The 20,619-nt window shown below is 37.0% G+C and overlaps 1 protein-coding gene across 1 annotated transcript; it reads right to left on the minus strand.

Moving 5' to 3' along the window:
* Window positions 1-7,591: 7,591 nt before the first annotated feature.
* Window positions 7,592-16,401, minus strand: LOC140155508 (acetylcholinesterase-like). The gene is made up of 8 exons (XM_072178380.1): window positions 15,938-16,401; window positions 14,710-14,869; window positions 13,823-13,900; window positions 11,713-11,831; window positions 9,713-9,880; window positions 8,661-9,268; window positions 8,347-8,537; window positions 7,592-7,722 (listed from the first exon to the last, which is right to left on the minus strand). Exons 1-8 carry the CDS (start codon window positions 16,283-16,285, stop codon window positions 7,646-7,648), a joined length of 1,749 nt encoding a protein of 582 aa, XP_072034481.1. The 5' UTR covers window positions 16,286-16,401; the 3' UTR covers window positions 7,592-7,645.
* Window positions 16,402-20,619: the final 4,218 nt, after the last annotated feature.

A 20,619-nucleotide genomic window follows, 5' to 3' on the forward strand; every position in this document is an offset into this window, starting at 1 on the left:
CGATGACAATGTCGGAAGCTGTTGCATGACAAGGTCTCACACACACCAAGGTGTTTTTGACAAGATCCGATCTTTTTCCTTTCCGGAGAGAGATAACCATGCTTATCAATGAGCGATGAAGGCAATCACTGACTAATTATGAAACCCTTCCCTCTGCAACCATTGCAATACACGATGCAAATGGCACTGGTCTGAATTTGTCTATGACCTTTCATGACCTTTATATCGAGGGTTCAGAACCAGAAAGCCGTAACTCACTGTGACCAGATCTCAAAGTTGGCTCCTTGCTTTGGTCTTCAAAAAGCAATATTTCCTCCACAATGTCTTTTCTTTTCTATTAAATTTTGTCATGATTAATGGCCTGTATCTTCTATAATGCCCTGGCGACTTTATGCAGGTGATTGTGAGTTGAGACTTTCTGGCTCTCAACCCTCAATATACCCGTCATTTAAATGTTATTAAAACATTGATGTAACAGGACGCTTAAATGTTCTTTAAAACATTTTGACCAAAATCAAAACGCGTTTATAACCATGATAACATATTACGTTCTATAAACATTTTGGTGTTTGCTGGGGAATAATACGATTTTCATCAATGCCTCTTGTCATTTGTCTTCTTTTCTTAGTTTATTCTATAGACGAATCCAATTTCACGCATTCCTACACCTCAATGGCAGCCATTAGCTGCCCCGTCAGAACCGACAGTTTACAACACAAAAGAATCTAACATCGAATTTTAAGCGGGTTTAATCCACCCAATTGGGCACACACAACAACTATTTGGTGCATGCGGGGACCCAATAATGGCCGACCAAATCCTGACCATGACTTGGCTCGTTGGATTCGTCTATACCTCATCCGACATGATGTGACTTTTCCCAAGAAAAAAAGAGCATTTCAAAGATGACCCAATTTACATTTCACTAAAAACACGTAATTATGAGCTCGGCGAGTGAGTGTTGATCTGTTACACTGTCATCTTTCATAATAATCAATAACACTCCATAATCTATAACACTCCATGCTCATCACGGTGTTGCCTCTCCACTGCACGATTCCTTTCATTCTTTACTCCAGTGAGATTTACATCCTTGTTCTTTGTCGGCTGCAACAGTAAGAAAACAGTAATTGATTAGAAAAATAAAAGCATAGGTATACAATGCTATTGATTTGATTAATGGGATATTCCAGAAATGTTTTTTTTCCTGAAATCCGAATGTTTGTGGAAAGTAAACCTGGCCTGGAATTGAAGGAATATTTTCTTTGTGAAGGTGGTGTACCCATTCCCTAGGAAAGATCCAATACTATTAATTAATTATTTGAAATCGTTTGATTTCTATGGTACTTTACTTTCCCCAAATCAATCAGCCGAAACATGAACATTCTCTCAACTCCACATACAGATACATAATTACTATCAAAACGACCTGGAGCCGAACCCCGTGAACCACCACAAGAAACATCCAAAAATTGAATTTTTTGTTCCAAAATAAATTAGAATAATAAAAACACATGAAAACGAAATTCAATCATCAGAAATAGCTCATTTTTGTACAAAATTATTATTTTGATTTATTCAAATTACAAAAACCAATTAAAACAAAGATCATGCAATGATTTGTATGTTCAAAACAACATAACGCCTAAAACACTGGGAACCACAGCTGGAAACCATCTAAAAATCTCATTTTTGTTCAAAAATAATACAATTCTTTAAATTCTACCAAAAAATGATAATACCAAACCCTGCCAGATTGACACTTGCCAACCTGGTACAATTGGCAGATGCCAACGATTTCTGACACTCTGGATATTGATGGCAAATGCCAATTTGGCCCGTAACTGCAAATGCCTGGTTGTGCATACCCCTTGCACATTCTTCTTGGCCGAGCATGGCAAATGCCACATTGGTATCAGTTGGCAAGTGCCAACCTGGCACTAGGTGGCATATTTTCCCTGTGTAGCACACTTACCTAAGGCTGCATCCAATTTAGGAAAATAATCGTTCCATAGTCTACATGATATTCCTGTCGGGTCTGGTATATTCTTCATGGATGGTGACAGTTCCTTGAACGTTCTTTTATCAAGAGTGAATTGCAGCCATTCTAACAACAGGACTGATAGCTTCCTCATTTTCAGTGCCAATGTTGGGATTTCTGCATTTCATTATGGACAAAACCCATGTCATTTAATTAAATGGTTGTTTAGCTGCAAGATTATCTGAGGTTTGATTCTTTAATTTATCTCGGCGGTGTTCATGTCTGGCATTTATGGTATTACATCAGAGGAGGCTTAATGTGCTTAATAAAAACAGAAAATTCTAAAATATATACGAGTATGTTCAGGCAATTAATAGTACCAAAATTCGAAAACAGGAGACAAACAAAAATAAGAAAAATAACAACAAAACCCTACCCAGTTTTAGCAAAATTTGTCGAGTATTGTATCATCTTGAAAGTCATTGCAACCTCAACATCAGTCAGATTAAAGTCATTGGGAGTAAAATGAATTCCAAAGAAAACCAAGTCATCGCCATGACAAGCTCCACTCCATGGTGTATTGAAAATCGATTTTGAAGGATGGTGGTTAAAGTAATACGCGTATATATACAGAACCGACGTCCGCCTCAGCTGTAGAGCATGCAAAGCCAGAGTCTTGCAAAATTCTAACAAAGGCGTCAAAATAATTTGAATTTGGATCAGTTAACATATCATTGTCGAAATAAACCAATTCTAGTGCATCGTTCTGCAGTGGAGTTAAATTCAATTTTGATACTGCCATAAAATTTTCGAATTCGGTGACGTTGCATTGTGGTTTCTCAATTGTCTCTGGGTAGAAATTGGCGAAGGTCGTAGTGCCTTCATCGGCATTGTAACCAGCCATAATATTGACAGGATTAAAGGAACGTTTTTTAATTAGTGTATCTGGGCGGTCGGGAATAAATTGATCATCATAAACGGGTGCAAATGCAAACATTTCTGGGTCTTCGGGAAACACTTCCATCATCTGAAAAAACAACCAAAACAGGTTATCACGTGTGCTATGACAGGAGGGAAATACTAAGAAGATATGCGAAATTGATTGGCCAAAGATCTCATATTTTCCGTTTTTATGGTTTTTTAGCATCTGCCCCCGCCCCGATAGAGACGATCCCGTTTTAGGATCTTATACCTCGAAGGACCCCAGTTTTTAGCATCTGCCCGCAAAAGATGCCCGCACCCCATGTTGAAAGTTGCCGCCGCACATTAATGTAACGGGGCGTGTCCCGACGTTTTCACTTTCATCATAATAACTGAAGCTTACCCTTTGCGAGGCATTAAGAAGGTCATCAGTAGGTACACGAACAAGGCAGTCTACGAGCTGTTTGGTATCCTCCTTTAAAAATCAAAACGAGGTATGGGGCTGGCTGGGGGTGGCAACGGGGCGTTATCTCAAAAGACAATATTGTTCAAGGTTGCGCCGCAGGCTTATAAAGAAACAATATTGCTCCAAAAACAATAGCAAACAAGCTTAAACTATAAATTAACTCCCGATAGAGGGCCGGGCCTGAAGAATGAGGGAAATAATGGGGTAAAGAATAAAAAAATGTAAAAGTAGGTTTATGAAATGGGTGACGAGCTGTCCGTAAATATAACAGAATTTTCGTTATCAGTTCGTCATCCTTAAGGTTACTCTTGCTTTCTTGCAGTCACCGATAAAGTTATCATTCAATAAAGATATTGCTTTCAAGTTCGGTCTCGGTCTCGGTCTTGGTCTCGGACCTGCCGGTCTCGGTCTTGGTCTCGATCTCGGACCAGTCGGTCTCGGTCTTGGTCTCGGACTGCCTGGTCTCGGTCTTGGTCTCAGATAGGTCGGTCTCTGGGCAGACAGATGGAAGGTGACCTTCGACGCTTGTTCGTGACACGAAGGACCTGGCACTTCGCAGCATTAAATCTCATCAGCCACTTGGATTCCAATTCTTGGAGGGTGTCAAGATCTTTCTTGAGGCTCAGGCGTAGATGTGTGCTTGTAAACTATGCGATCATCAGCAAACAATCTAGTGGTCGATGATCTGACACAGTCAGGAAGATCATTGATATAGGACACTGCCCTATGGCCCAATGGGCAGTGTCTTAAAATGTGTCCCATTTAAAAATCAAAATTTCGGTATATTTAGAATCGCCCGGCCCTATTCAGCATACAATGACAGATTGATTAAATAGTCGCTACTGTTGATATTGGTACGGTTTCGCAACAATAACAAAATAAAATGTATGTACATACCACGTCCAGGTACCGGAACATACACGTTCAAGATAAGACAATCCTCACTCGTCTTTCCTAAGGTTCCCGTACTCGTGTGCGTTGAGTTCCCCCCGTCCATTCCTTAGGTACAGGTGACTTGAATAACCTCTATTAAATCATAACACTTGCAAGATCACTTGAGCAGATCTTAAGGTAGGAATAGGAGGAATACACACATATTTTCATGTAAATGTTTTACGATTGTTTTACCGTTTCCAGTGTATCAAATTTCTGTTTTGAGGTCACCTACAAAAATCTGGAAACGGTATCAATATGCATTTACCTTCATTTGTAGGTAATATTCCTTTGTATAATCATGTTAAGTTTGTAGAAGCTAGAGGGGGTATATAGAACTTATTGACTGACCTTCGTATATGTTCCATGGACTCACAGTTTCTTAAAGGGCTTTTAAACCATTTTAGTGTATCATTTTGCCTCATATATTTTTGTTTAGTGTTACTAAGGAATTATAGTAAATCAGATGCACATTTATAACAGAGGATAATCGTATTCATGTATACTCTACAATCTATCATGCTTCAACAGCTCAATCAGTAAAATGTCACTGAACTACTAATCTGTAACACATGATCCACTGGGATATTGTTACGAGGGTCATTCAAAAAGTCCTCCATCATCACATCTCTGTTATTTTACGATACGTACCGGGATATTGAAAATACCCATGGTTTTATATTCTAAAATCTAGGCTACAAAGTACTTAGTAGAAGTTATTTATGAAAGTGTGATTTGTGGTTGTTTATTATGTTGGTTAAAGCGAATACAGATTTAGTACGTCGGAAACGGTAAAAAACTGAAGCCAAATGTTTAGTAAGAATATTATTGTAGCGTTAATAATCTCCATAAAAATGTCGCTGGATTACCGGTGCAGAGTCGTAACCACTGCACTATATATCGGAAACGGTTAAAAACTGAAGCCAAATGTTTTGTAAGCATAATTTGTAGCGTTGGATAATCTCCATAAAAATGTCGCTGAATTAATCAATGCAAGAGTCTTAACCACGGCACTATATCATGTACCTGAGTTTTTAGTAATCTTTCCAAAATGAAGTGAAGACATTGTGCTTGAATGTAGTAAAACGTTCAAACACTAGCAACAAAGGTTTAACTTTGGCTCAGCATAAAACCTTCAAGATGCACGGCCTTTGCTTCTTACGATACCGTAAACCCCGTCTACAAGCATATAGTGTGCTTCTGATGAAAGCTACATTAACACAGTCGCCATTATGGAGTTTGAGCAAATAAATTACGGATCCAAGCATATACAAACAAGTATTATTTTAAGACCGATCTTTTGTATTGGTATATTAACGCTTGCTTCGAATTAATTAAGCTTTTATTTAAAAAAAACACTATATATGCTTGTAGACGGGGTTTTACGGTATAAATGTCACGAGCACATAAATAGCCTTAAAATTAGGGTCTGATTTCCCTAGGACACACAATACACCTTACATTAAGTACTACAAATAGTCACTTCCACATCTGTTTTTTTTTTTTTTTGACCCCCCTCAATTGAAACTTGTACAAAAGTATATAGAAAAATACAGGTTACTCCAAATAATTATGAAACGAATTATAATAGTGATAACGAAGAAGCTTTTCATGATCATAAACATAAATGGCAATTATCATTATTATCACTTTATTGTTAGTATTATTATTAGTAGGTATGTCACAGTGGCTGCACAATAATTCTGCTACACTGTGCATACAAGCATAACAGTGAATTGAAAAGGGCGCGCTTCAAATTTGGTCAATTTTAGAAAACATCCATGTCGATAAATGAATTTCTTCATATGCTTCATTTATCCAAATTGTTTAAATTTTTAATAAATGATGTGTGAAGCCTTTCCGAGGCTAACATCGGGTCCTCCAAAATTAAAAATTGTTTTGTTTAAGAGCTACTGCCTGTTTTATGGATTTTGAAGATCGCTCATAAATCAGTAAATATAGGCCTATTGAAGTAAAGGAACTACCACCATTTAGCTGAAATACTAATCTTTCTTAGCATGTAAATTAATTCCGTCGACAACAAATGAAACACTTCCCTAAAACCAGTTGAAGCAAAACATTAATCAATGTTTTTTTAGGGAGTAATTTTCCAAACCACAATAGCTCTAAGCCATTGTGTGTGTCCAAGGCCATACTATTTTTGTATACGCGGTACAGTAAAATTGCTGTTCACTTTACCGATTGTCCTCCCGTGTTAATCCAGATGACAAAATGTTAATTTAAAGCCTCATTGCAACTGAATTTTAATTTTTACTTTTCGGACATGGCTTTGAGTAATGGTGACACATACCATGTTTACAGTAAAAATGAAAATTATATTCTAGACACCGTCAAAACTTTTTATTTTTTTTGTATTGTTTTTAAATAATTAACTGCAGTTCATTTATTCAACCTCATAACAGGATCATACTTAAAAAAATTATGATGAATGAACAGACGTTCATTAAATATTGAAAAAAACCTAAAATTACTCATGCCTAATTTGCATAATAATAGCATAAATACATAATTAGCTGTAATTACCTAATTTGCATAATTAATTACTTTTTGTGTATTTTTTGTTATCAATTGAAATAACGTTGTATACATATGTGTGCAAAAAACCCGCACCTTTATATCATGTACGGTTTTCTATTGGCATCAATTTTGCATATTAATTAGCTGAACTTAGTCATTTTTTGAGATTTAATTTGTCTGCAGATTGGCCGAAATTGCTAAAATAGTATATTTGGTTAATTTATTATGATTATTCAATGATAGATTTTTTAATTTTGTTTTCTGTAACGAAGTCAGGAAAGATAGGCATTTAACATGTGATATTTAAATTAACGCTGCTTTTTCAAGCAAGCGTCCAAATATACCTTCAAAATCTCGAAATGTGCCAATTTTGTCATTACAGCCATTTGTGGCAGGATTTCATTCCATCTACGAGCATCTTTAAATTGACACTACATCACAATGCATTGACCGATTTCAATTCTGTTTTTGATTTTGATGCTTTAATAAAGCTCAATAATGTAGGAACATTAAATAACGTGTTTCTGCTGCGATTATTTTTGAGGTGATATGCCTATTATTAGTAGTAATAGTGATAGTATTATTATTATTATTATTATTATTATTATCATTATTATTATTATTATTTTTATTATTATTATTATTATTATTATTATTATTATTATTATTATTAATATTATTATTTATTATTATTATTATTATTATTATTATTATTATTAATTATTATTATTATTATTATTATTATTATTATTATTATATATATATTTATTATTATTATTATTATTATCAATCACACTCCATGCTCATCACGGTTTTGCCTCTCCACTGCACGATTCCTTTTCTTCTTTACTCCAGTGAGATTTACATTCTTGTTGTTTGTCAGCTGCAACAGTAAGAATACAGTGATTGATTAGAAAAATAATTTGATTAACGGGATATTCCAGAAATGTTTCTTTTCTGAAATCCAAATGTTTGTACATGTAGAAGGTAAACCTGGGAATTGAAGGAATATTTTTGTGTGTCAAGGTGGTGTACCTATTCCCTGGAAAGATCCAATACTAAGTATAAATATTAATTAATTATTTGAAATCTTTTGATTTTTACGGTACTTTACTTGGACTTTCTCCAAATTAATCAGCCAAAACACACTCTCCCCACTCCACACACAGATACATAGATACATAAATAGCCGCGGACCGGGGACTTGAGCTCTGTCCTCACATCTGTATTATACTATTACAAACAGAGATATCTTTCTCATTTTGCCTGCCTAACAGCTCCTAACCTGGTATGTTTGGAGATTTACTCACATTTTACACACAGTGCATTTTACATTATTTGTACGTATTTTATTCCTGGGACTGTTTATAAGACTTCGGTTGTCCCCATCACCGCGCCAGTTGGAAGGAGAAGTTTCATGCATGGGTGACTTTCCCACACATGACACCCAACCCACACATTATACGTACACGTTCATCAGAAGCAAAATAATTATTAGCACACTTACCTAGGGCTGCATCCAATTTGGGAAAATAAGCGTTCCATAGTTTACATGATATTCCTGTCGGGTCTGGTATATTCGTCATGGGTGGTGACAGTTCCTTGTACATTCTTTTATCGAGAGTGAATTGCGGCCATTCTAACAACTTTGCTGCAGGACTGGAAGCTTCCTCATTTTTAGTGCCAATGTTGGGATTTCTGCATTTCATAAAGAGGCAATTATTTAGCTGCAAGAAGATGGTGTTCATACCAGGCACTAATGGTATTAAAATGAGAAACCTTAATAAAAACAAAATTTTACAAATATATCTTCAAACCTACCCAGTTTTAGCAAAATTTGTCCAGTATTGTATCATCTTCATAGTCATCTCAACTTCAACATCAGTCAGATTGAAGTCATTGGGAGTAAAATGAATTCCAAAGAAAAATGTGTCATCGCCGTGACAAGCTCCACTCCATGGTGTGTTGAAACCCGATTTAGAAGGATGGTGGTTAAAGTAATACGCGTAAACAGAACCAGCGTCCGCCTCAGCTGCGCCACGCAGGTACGTGTCTGTGGAGCATGCAAACCCAGAGTCTCGCGAAATCCTAGCAAAGGCGTCAAAATAATTTGGATTTGGATCTGTTAACATAGCATTGTCGAAATAAACCAATTCTAGTGCATCTTTCTGCAGTGGAGTTAAATGAAATTTTGATGCTGCCATGTAATATTCAAATTCGGTGGCGTCGCAGTGTGGTTTCTCAGTTGCATCTGGGAAGCGGAAGACGAAGGCCATGGTACCTTCATCGGCATTGTAACCAGCCATAATATTGACAGGATTAAAGGAACGTTGACTAATTAGTGTATCTGGACACTCGGGAAGAAAGTGATCATCATAAACGGGTGCAAATGCAAGCATTTCTGGGTCTTCAGGAAACACTTCCATCATCTGAAAAAAAACCCACGGTATGACATGTGTTATGAAAAGGGAGAGGAGAGAAAGAGAAGCAAAAAAACCAAAACAACAACAACAACAACAACAACAACAACAACAACAACAACAACAACAAAACAAGAACAAACCAAAAAACAATTAGTCAAGTATGGACTCAAAATGCCTGTCCCCAGGAGGGAAATACTAAGACGATATGCCAAACTGAGTATACAAAAAGCTCATAATTTCCGTCTTTATGGTTTATTAGCAGTGTCCCCGAAAGAGACCCTGTGTTAGGATCTTACCTCGAAGGGCCCCAGATTTCTACCCGCAAAAGACTACAACTTTTTAGCATTTTCTCCATAAAGGCCTCTATTTTTACACAATTTCCCCCCAGAGAGTTGATACCGTACTTCAATTGGGGGGGGGAGGGCAAATTTGAAATTAACTAAAACTTACCCTTTGCGAGGCATTAAGAAGGTCATCAGTAGGTACATCAACGAGGCAGTCTAGGAGCTGTTTGGTGTCCTCCTTTTCACATCCAACGAGCTTACCAATGCCAAATGCACGCTTGTGAAAAAGTGTCTTGTCCTCTAAGACCGCCCATGGAGCAGTTGCAGCTCCACTCTAATATGAAAGACATGAGTCTTGTGCTTAAATGTGGTTTACAAGTCGAATGGTTATAATACAAATTCGATTATTAGCATTCCTACACCTCAATGGCAGCCATTGAAGTCGGCCATCCCACCTGAAATGTGAAATGATACAGGCTTTGCGGAAATTTTAAACTGTGTTCCATCACCCGTGTGACAAAAGGATACTAAAAGTTTACAATGCAATATAAGATTGATTTTGAAGCAGCGCTTTTCCACCCAATTGGGCAGTTACAACACCAGTTTTGTGCGGATGGTCCCCAGTAATGGCAGAATGAATTCTGACCATTACATGGCTCGTCGGATTAGTGTATAAAAATTTATGACACTAAAGGCACCACAACCACACACGCTAGCGACGTTACGATTTACATTAGACTATTGACTAGTCATTTTAAGTAAAACATTGCACTCAGAACGCTGGTCTCTCGCTGGCTATTGTTATAGATAGAAGGCTCACTCAGTCACTTCATTAGGGACGCACCGATGCACATCATTTGATTTCCAGGGGTGGGCATGGGACCGGGCATGGGACTTTTTTGAAAAAGCGCATAACCTGAGCCAAGAGTGAGACGGGAAAAAACATTTCGCCCCATTGCCCTGATGAGTACCCAACTCTGCATAAAGGTATATATTACAATTCAAAATAACAAATATCCGCCCAACCAAAATTTCCATGCCCCTGAAAATCAAATGGTGCATCCCTTACATGTAGATACAGGAACCGATCGAATTCGGTGTAGAGATGAGCAAAATTGTGCGCTACGCCATTTTAATCGGCCAAATGAAACACAATAATTTTCAGTTCAGTGTTTAGTAAATTTCAGAAAACAAAACCATAATACTTGATACTGTATTTGTTTTGCAAATTTACAAAGATATAATATTCGATTTTGACATGACTTTTTAGCTTTTCAAAGTAATATGGTGAATGAACGATTTTTTCTTTCACATTAAATGGAGCTATATCATAGTTTTGTCAGCATTTCCGTTTTGATATCACTTTTATCAATTTTCATTGGGTGTAATATACCCATGCATTGATGGCTTTTACTGGTTGCATTCGCAAACGGAAATTCTGAATTATAACATATGAACCCGTACGATGTGCCTTATAGAGTTGGGTAAATTTTTCTATAGCGAAACTATATTAGTTTGAAAAGCTAAAGAGTTGACCCCAGAAAATGCTCACGTGCCATGTTCAGGCCTGTAAAAACCGAATATTTTACACTAAAATACACAATTTCATGTCTTATTTTTACACCAATATTGTTGTTTAAAAAAGGATTATGCTAATGGAAGCACTATTTGTTTTTATCTGTCATTACCTTTAACCTTAACGAGTGTTCAGTTTGAGTTCCTGAACACGGCACAGTAAATCAGCGAGTGTTATGGTTAATTTCGCACCTCCAAACATACAAACAGTCTCAACAGTTAGGTCTTAGTAATATGAAACTTTCCTTCCTGAAGGCACTATGGCAACAATGCCTAGAAAAGTTACCTTTTGCTTTGTTAAAGTACCTTAATATTTTGCCATTTTATGCGATTCCTTTTCTCCGATCGGCACCAGATGAATCAACTTTCCTTTTACGCGCTACTAACAAATCAAGGGTCATGGAGAGTTTGATTATAGTGACGTCAGACGCAAACCTTTTATAAAAAATTCTAATAGAGACATTCTTGTCTCTGGATATCGTCTCAAAATAATCAACGTTATCAATATCATCACGGTCACCCACCCTAGTCTCCCCGGTACACCACTCCCAAAACACACATACAATACAATTCATGTCAGAGGCAGCTCACCTGCATGATGGCTCCTGAAAATAGCCCTTTACTTAAGGGTGACAGTGTATGTAAGCTTACACTCCCTGAACCAGCACTCTCACCGAATATTGTTACTCTGTTAGGGTCGCCACCAAAAGCTGTAATATAATAAAAATTAATGAAACATATTTTGGTAAATTGTGAAACATGAATTATCATGAAATACTTTTATAGGCACGGTAAAGTACATGATACGGTTGCTTATGATGCTTAGGCAAGTGGCAGTCCGCAATGGCTCAATTATGTATATATTTATATATAAGAATTTATGTGGGTGAATGAGGTGCATGTGTATTTGTGTGTAAGAGGGGTAGCTGCAGTACTATCAACATCAACAAGTTTCGTAGGTTTTTGTCGTAGGTGAAAAAAAACCCATGGTTTTAACCGCGTTTTTTCCACAAAAATAGTTTTTGTCAGTTTTTCTGGGAAAATGGCAAAAACTAAAAAAAGTGATAAATAAGTTTTTCATCTCAAAACTAATTATTAAGTAACAAAAATAATTTTCTGAGTGTAATAAGGCCAGATATTGTAATTATTATATCAACATATTAAGAAATTAAAAGCATGGGTTTTCATCTCGCACCAGTGCACTTAACCATATTAACTGAAATGTGTCATATCAAATTCAAAACATATAAGGACTTGGTGTTGAATGATTCATTAAAAGTTGTGTGTTACTCCTGTCATGAGTGTTTTTGCCATTTTTGTCGGTCTAAGCCAGGCAAAAACTGGCAACAAAAGGTTTTTGCCAATTTTTGCCACATGCCAACAGAACCCAAACCCGGACTAAATCCTAATTCTACAGTTTTATACTTTTATACCTGCCATTATACAAACTGGTATATATTTATCACTGATTTTTCTATTAAAACAGATTACTATAACTATTTACCATAGCCTAGGTCTGATGGAAACCAACACTGCAATAATATAGTACCATAGAGCTACATTACCGGAGACTAAAAGTGATGAACGTTTCCTCCTGCGTTTTCTCGACATTAGATCTTCCAACATTATTTTGTAAAACTTGTGAAGATCTAAATTATGTCTGATTAAGGGCTGGGGTATAAACGTTTGGACAGTATTTATTGTGGGACATTAGAGCACATCAGACATATCGAATTGCATTCTGAATACGAAGAATGTCATTCTGATATCAAATAATTTTGATTTTTGAAATTCGCAATTTAATACACATTTTATGGCAAATCATTAAAATTGATATTTTTGATATTTAACAGTACTTGAAGTAAACTTTATAAATCTGATGATTTATACTTAAAGTGTATGTAGGTGGGATGAAAAGCCGACGATCAATTGAAAATTTTGACCTTTCGTATTGAAGATATGGATTTTTTCCCAAAACACCAAAAAAAATTAGGTCTTTTTGGAAAAAAATCCATATCTTCAATATGAAAGGTCAAAATTTTCAATTGACCGTCGGCTTTTCCTCCTGCTACATACACTTTAAGAATATGTCATTAGATTTATATAATTTACTTCGAGGACTGTTATATATCAAAAATTTGAAAAATATCAAATTTTTATAATTTGTCATAAAATTTGTATTATATTGTGATTTTCAAAAAATGAAAATTATTTGATATCAGAAAGACATGCTTCGTATTCAGAATGCAATTCGATAGGTCTGAGGTGCTCTCATGTCCCACAAAAATACTGTCGAAACGCAATAAACGCTCATTTTAGATCCCTTAAGTGTATACGAGGTATTGTTGGTTGATTTATTATTGAAAAATAACACTTTGGTGTTTTGCAAAAGTTCATTCTACAAAACATATACTTTGAAAACTTGCTTAATTTATTGTTGCTAATGAGTTATACACGTTTTACAAAAGTGTTGTTGTTTCAGCCATCTTTACAACATAACTTAAGAACCACAGGACATACAAAAGTATATCTGTGATATTTGAATTCTTCTACACACTCGCTATGAATTGAGCAATGCAATTTTTGCTAAAGCTCACTACCATTCGCAAGATGCTGTGAACTACTTTGTTTTGCTGCTTCGACCAACAATACATCGTATACCCTTAAGTCTAGCAAAATAGCAGGTAAATATTGTACATACCTTCAATATTCTTCTGAACCCATTTCATCGTTTCCAACTGATCCAACATTCCCATGTTTCCTGGTACCACTTCATCGCCTGTAAGTACAGAGAGTCAATCAATATTTGCGACATTCAATAGTATAAAATCGTCGGTCGCAACAAATAGATTTTCAAGGATATGCTACTAATACGGAGTCGATACTCCTCCACTGTTATCTCTCAGTGACCCGATTTCATTTGTAATTGAAGTTTAAGGTTCAAACTATTAAACTATATCTTTAATAGTTAACAAGGAATAAATATTATAGGATAATAGCTAGCTCTAAACCTATACGCCACTATGTGAAACGGAAAATTTTGAAAATCACTCTACGTCACTATGTGTTGCGACCGACGAAATAATGTAATTTTGATTTGAAACGATTTTCTTGTGTCCTTTCCTTCCTTGTTTTCGCTCTTTAATGCAGTATTATTTTGTCTCATATCACGTTCATCGATAACATCCCATAGCTAGCATGGTTTAATAATAGCCATTCGCTATAATATTGTAGGCCTATATCTTCCCCCGGGGGGGGGGGTCCCTCACATTGTGGCCTGTCCACCATCCGCGATAATCAACTTTTGAAAAGCACAGTAAACAAGGATTTAACCCTGGGCTAAAACGACACCCTAAACAGGGATTTCATTCCTAACATCAAATTTCATACCCTAAATTTCATTTCCGCGTATTTAAAAAAAACCAATTTTGCTACCCTTTTTTCCAATTTTTTTTGTTTTTGACACCCTAAACGCGATACGCGCGTATCGTGCCTACCCACGAAAAACGACCCTTTTTACGCGTTTTCATTATCGCGGATGGTGTACAGGACACAATGGGAGTGGCCCCCCGGGATATCTTCACATACCTGTAGCTAGAAATCCAAAAACACCTAATCTGTAGTTGATAGAAACCAAGATGACGTCACCTAGGCTGGCAATTGGATATGTTTCAAGGTTAGCAAAACTTCCGGCTCCCATTGAGTACCCTCCCCCGTGAATCCATAACATCACTGCTCTGTTGGAACGCTAGAAACACAAATTGATGAATCAATTAACATGATTAATGAAAGTAAACTTTATAACTGATACATGACAAAACAACACAATAAACACCGTAATTCATGACCTACTTTGTATTGAGCGTCAATTTTTAAGTTGTTGTGCCAAATGATTGCAACATGGTTCGAACCATGAGTCTACTAACAAGCCTTCTTGTTGAGGCTTAGAACTTTTTGATAGCCCTCGTATGATCACCATTCAGCATCGAAGTGGTTACGTAATTCTCTTGGTTACCGGATCACGCTACTTTGGTATGCCTTCGAGTGCCATATACTTTATGTGGTGATCATTTCGATCGTGGTTCATTACTCTAGCGCGTGATCCCGTTGACATAGTAACATTACGTAACTTCGATACTGAATTGAGCAGCAAACATTCTTAAGGTCGTCTAAATATAGATTGTTGGATGGTTGTGAAACTTGGTGAATGTGATTTCCATTGAGCCCTTTGTTACAAGTATGAATTAAATGTAGACCTATTTACACATTTTCCAATTCAGCAACATGAAATTCTTGAGTATTTCCTACCCGGATTTCCTAGTATGTCATTGGTGGTATTTACCAATAAATACCGATATTTCACACCCGGTTAGGTGTGCCACACACAAACAATTACCAGCATTCCAAATATGTGTCAATGCAAATTTTTTTTTTAAAGACAGTTCTTGTTATTAATACTGTCTTAATTGTGCCAGTCGGACACATTACTTTGGTGTATTGGATAATGCATTACCATTTATTTCTTAATTCAAAAATGTGAAAATTTTGCATGCTGTGTTTTTCCACTCAAATCAACAAAATGAGAGTTTTAAAATATAGTTTATTAGTCCAAACAGTTTATTTAGAATCGCCCTGCAGCATACAACTACATATTGACGCTGCTACTGTAATCTGTGATTGGTTGAAAAATCTGTAATCCCGTCTGTAATCCAATACAGATGTTTCACGAATTTTTCAACCAGTCACAGATTTTTCCCCGAAAAATGTTTCCTTGTGGTTGGAAAGGTTTCGCGATGGCAAATTAAAATATACATACCACAGGTACCGGGACATACACGTTCAAGATAAGACAATCCTCACTCGTCTTTCCCAAGTCAAACGGCAAGGCAGGAATTATCGGTTGTGGGCAGCTGTTCCCGTACTCGTGTGCGTTGAGTTCCCCCTGCCATTCCTTAGGTACAGGTGGCTTGAATCTCAATGGACCTACAGGTGCTTCAGCGTAAGGAATACCTAAGTAGGCATCCACATCAAAGTCAGTATCTTGGGCTCGGAATTGCAATCGTTTTCCAATGATTTGCCCCTGATCTACTGTAACCGTAGGGTTACTTGCATTAGAACTGCACACTACGAAAAATAGCATGGCGAGACATATTTGTTGTAACATAGCGATGCCTTTCTTTCTCTGACTCGGCTTTCATACAGGCCGGGCATACACGCTGGGCTGCAGCCGGCTGCATACACCTAGCGCTATTCCAGTTATTTTTTAAATCTGACGTCACAGGAATACGAGGGTCATCCAATAGGTTCTACCTCCTCTCTTATAACTTTGGTTCTGTAAATGATAGCTTCTTAAACTCGGCATGACTATATTGGAATTGATGCACTTTCCTGATTTTTGTAGGTGACCTCAGAAGCAAAATAAGATTTGATGCACCGGGAAACGGTAAACAATCGTAAAACATTTGCATATGTGTGAAATGACATTTAAGTTCTCTCTCAGTGCTGAAAGTTAAACACCCAACTAATTTTTGTCACTTGCTATTTGCAAATCAATGTCCTTGGTGTTCAATTACCAAGTGTCATATCTATAACAGGTTTAAAATGCTTCCATTTTTTTTCTAATACAGACAATTTCTGTATAAATGTGTTTTGGGCATTTAGGAAAAACATGAAATTGTATTACAGTTCTTATCTGCTCTTATCGTTTCTTTGCGAAAAAGCAACGGATTTTTGTTGCGGAGTGAATCGGGTTTTTGTTTGGTGGTAATCTTACATAATTTCCGATATTTTGATGTATGTTAGCTTCAATTTATTAATTTAGATATATGTACAGATTTTCTCCATTTCCGCAACACTGAATCCTGATTTAATTTTTATTTCAGCTACAACAGATGAATATAAAACATTGAAACTAAATTTGTCACAGGCTAGATAAGATACTAGGTTATAATCAGGGAAAATATAAAACGGCTACTATTTGCAAAAGCTGAGATATGAGGGTGGAGGTCGAACTTTTTGAATGACCCTCGTACATAGGATATCCAACACGTAGTCGGGATACACGTGTACAGGGCACCTGACCAATGCTGACAGGAAACTGTGAGTTCACGTTATCATCCCTGGTATTATTAGTCTTTGTCAAAGACTGCTCGAGATTGAGTCGCAAACCGCGATGGTATACGAATAGCGAGCGAAGAGAGCAGCGAGCGTAGAAGTGTGTGGTTCCCGGTAGTTTATCTCCCTATGAGTAATATAAGTACATGGTCTGTAGCACAGACTATGGTATTATGAACTTCGAACAGACCGAAATCAATGTGCAAATATTTAAACGTTTTTGTGTCATGCAGTCTTGTTTACCTTTAGGCCATTGGTAATTGATTCTTAGTTTGCTTACGCCTAAGTTTCAACATTGTCAAAATGTTCATTATTTTTTACTAAACGTTTTTGAAAAAAAACCACGAAGGAGTATCTACGTATCGTATAGGGGAAATATGAAAATAATGATAAGATATGAAGAGGTTTATTGTAGCTTATTGTTTTTGTACAGAACTTGGTCAACTGTTGATTTCATGTTCTAGAACCACTATACTCAAGAATTTTACAATATCTGATAGTGAATAGTGAGCAACGACCTCGTCTTAATGATTTTTGAACCCATGGCCAGTACCGGGGGACACTCCCATATATTGGTACGCGTCATGTGCCTGTAGACCCCATTTTTGAGGCAAATCTGCCACCCAATGATCCCCTTTTTCATCAGCTTACACCCAATGACCCCCCTTCAGCAAACCTACGACAGTGTTGCACTCTCCTATCAGACAGGGAGTCAAGTTTACAGTTGAGCAGCGCATCATGATATGAACTGTAATCTCCTCCCAGGATTGTTCTACAGGCCCTTTTTTGAATAGACTCAAGGTCTTTGGATTGTTTAATTGAAATGCTAGAATGCCACACAACACTGGCGTACTCGAGAATCGGTCTAACATAACCACTGTAAACGACACTCAGCTCTTCACTATCAAAGCCAAACCTCTTGAGGGACCTTAGCATAAACAACCTCTTATTGGCTTTTTTAAGCATGTTATTAACCTGGGTGTCCCACAACTAGAAGTGGAATTTTGAGCAGCATCGTTTATGAGAATCTGAAAACCAATGGGACCGAGTTTCGTGCCCTGAGGTACTCCCCCATGAAGAGGAACATAGTCTGAAAGAGTGTCATTAAAGCGAACACATTGCTGCCTATCATGAAGGAAATCACAAATCCATGGAACGATGGACCCACGGACTCCCAAGCGTATTATATTATCAACAAGGATGGTATGGTCGACCAAGTCAAACGCTTTGGAAAAATCCGTTAGGACCACCGTTCCAACATTGTGACTTCCTTCTGCGCCTTGATGCAGATGGTGAAGAAGGCTAACAAGGTAATGGGATGTCGAAACACCTTTAACATTGCCAAACTGGCGCTCATCAATTTTATGCTGAATATCCTCGAGGACCCACCCCGCAACAAAACCTTCGGCAACTTTAGCAAAAACAGAGGTGAGTGACGCGTCATGTGCCTGTAGACCCCATTTTTGAGGCAAATCTGCCACCCAATGATCCCCTTTTTCATCAGCTTACACCCAATGACCCCCCTTTTTTCAATTATGCCACTCAATGACCCCCTTTTTCATCAGCTTTACCCAAAAGCTGCAATTTGTGCAAATTTTTGTGCGCTTCTCACGCATTTTGAACAAATTTTACATTTTTGTAGCCATTTAACTGCAAATTTGTGTCCAAAAAGTTACTTTTTCACGGTTAATGACGCCCAATTTTTAGCATTTCACCACTGAATACCCCTTTTTCGGCAAAAATCGCCACCGATAGTCCCCTAGTTGCATAATACTTGCATATCGAGCTAGTTGTACTCCGGTAGACACAGTACGTTACTTTCATATTCGAGTGCCCCCCGGCCAGTATAAGAAACTAAATATCAACGGCCTTTATCAGGACTGTGTTTACTTATCATCATGCTTATAGGTCGTCGAACATTCTTTATGCAACATTCAAGCGCGTTTCCTTTCAGTTTCCGCATACATCATGATGATGTTGACAAACCGAGACCAACATTAAGACCGAGACCGGCTGGTAATATCAGTGACAAGAGGGGTGGCAAGAATAAAAACGAGGGGGGGCAAGCAATATTGTCGAAATACAATTCGAGTGTGCTTGCCCCATAATTGCTTGCCCCATAATTATCTAAACCAAAAACCCCAAATTTGTGGCATGTGCAAGGGGGGGGTGGCAAAGATTTTTGGCAGACCGAGAAGGGGGGACGATTGTTTGGAGGCCGAGAGAGAGCAAACACGTTTTAGCACGCCGTTAGGAAATTTTACCCCCACCTTAGACTGGTGTTGACGCTAAAATGAGTTTTTATTACTGGTCATCTTGCTGTTTTGTTACACATGATATTGTCTCAGTTATAATCTGTTAGCATAATCATAATACTTGCATCGAGCTAATCTCGTAGGAGGAATGCACGCATATTTTCATGTAAAGGTTTTACGATTGTAAAAAGGTATCAATATGCATTTGCCCTCATTTGTAGATGATAGTCCATTGTATAATCATGTTAAGTTTGAAGAAGCTACCATATGTACAGGACCAAAGTTATATGAGAGGAGGTAGAACTTATTGGATGACCCTCGTATGTTCCATGGATTGCTACATGTATTTTAAAATATTTCTACCTACAAAGTACATTTAAACCATTTTAGTGTACTCGTGTCAGTTTTCCCCCATATATTTTTGTTTACCCTTACTAAGGAATTATAGTAAATCAGATGCACATAAATAACAAAAGATAATCGTATTATTGTCTTTTATTGGACACATATTCAAATAGCATAATGATATAATATTAAAAACCTTGGAATATACAGACTTGACATTTAGTATGGACTATTTTTTCGCAAAATTCCAAGAAGGGTCTGAAAGGGGTCGGTATAAACCGCACGGGCTAAATATTAATTGGGGTGTGTCGGGAGATGGCGTAAAATATTGCTTGAGAAAATGTGAACATTCGACAACAAAGACGATTCTAGACAGGGAGCGCAGGTACTAGGTGGTACGAAAGGGGAGTCAATTGAAGCAATTTACGGTATGCCAAGAACGAACAATCTTCACTCTACAGGAGAGGCGGCCTTCGCCACAATTTTACAGGTCTTACAATTATGTAATCAAAAACATTCCTAAGACGTTTAACTCAACTTTAACGACCTTTGGCAACACCATCTTGTCACTGGTTAATGACCAATCGCCGCCGCCAGATGGATGCCGTATCCTCTCAAGTCTCTCTGAGTCCAGTTGAATGTTTAAAAGAGTTTAATGTCATATTTTATTTTTATTGTTATTATTATTATTATTATTATTATTATTATTATTATTATTATTATTATTATTATTATTATTATTATTATTATTATTATTACAATATTGTATTATTATTATTATTAT

The sequence above is a fragment of the Amphiura filiformis genome, chromosome 1 (assembly GCF_039555335.1).
Source record: "Amphiura filiformis chromosome 1, Afil_fr2py, whole genome shotgun sequence".
Lineage (NCBI taxonomy): Eukaryota > Metazoa > Echinodermata > Ophiuroidea > Amphilepidida > Amphiuridae > Amphiura > Amphiura filiformis.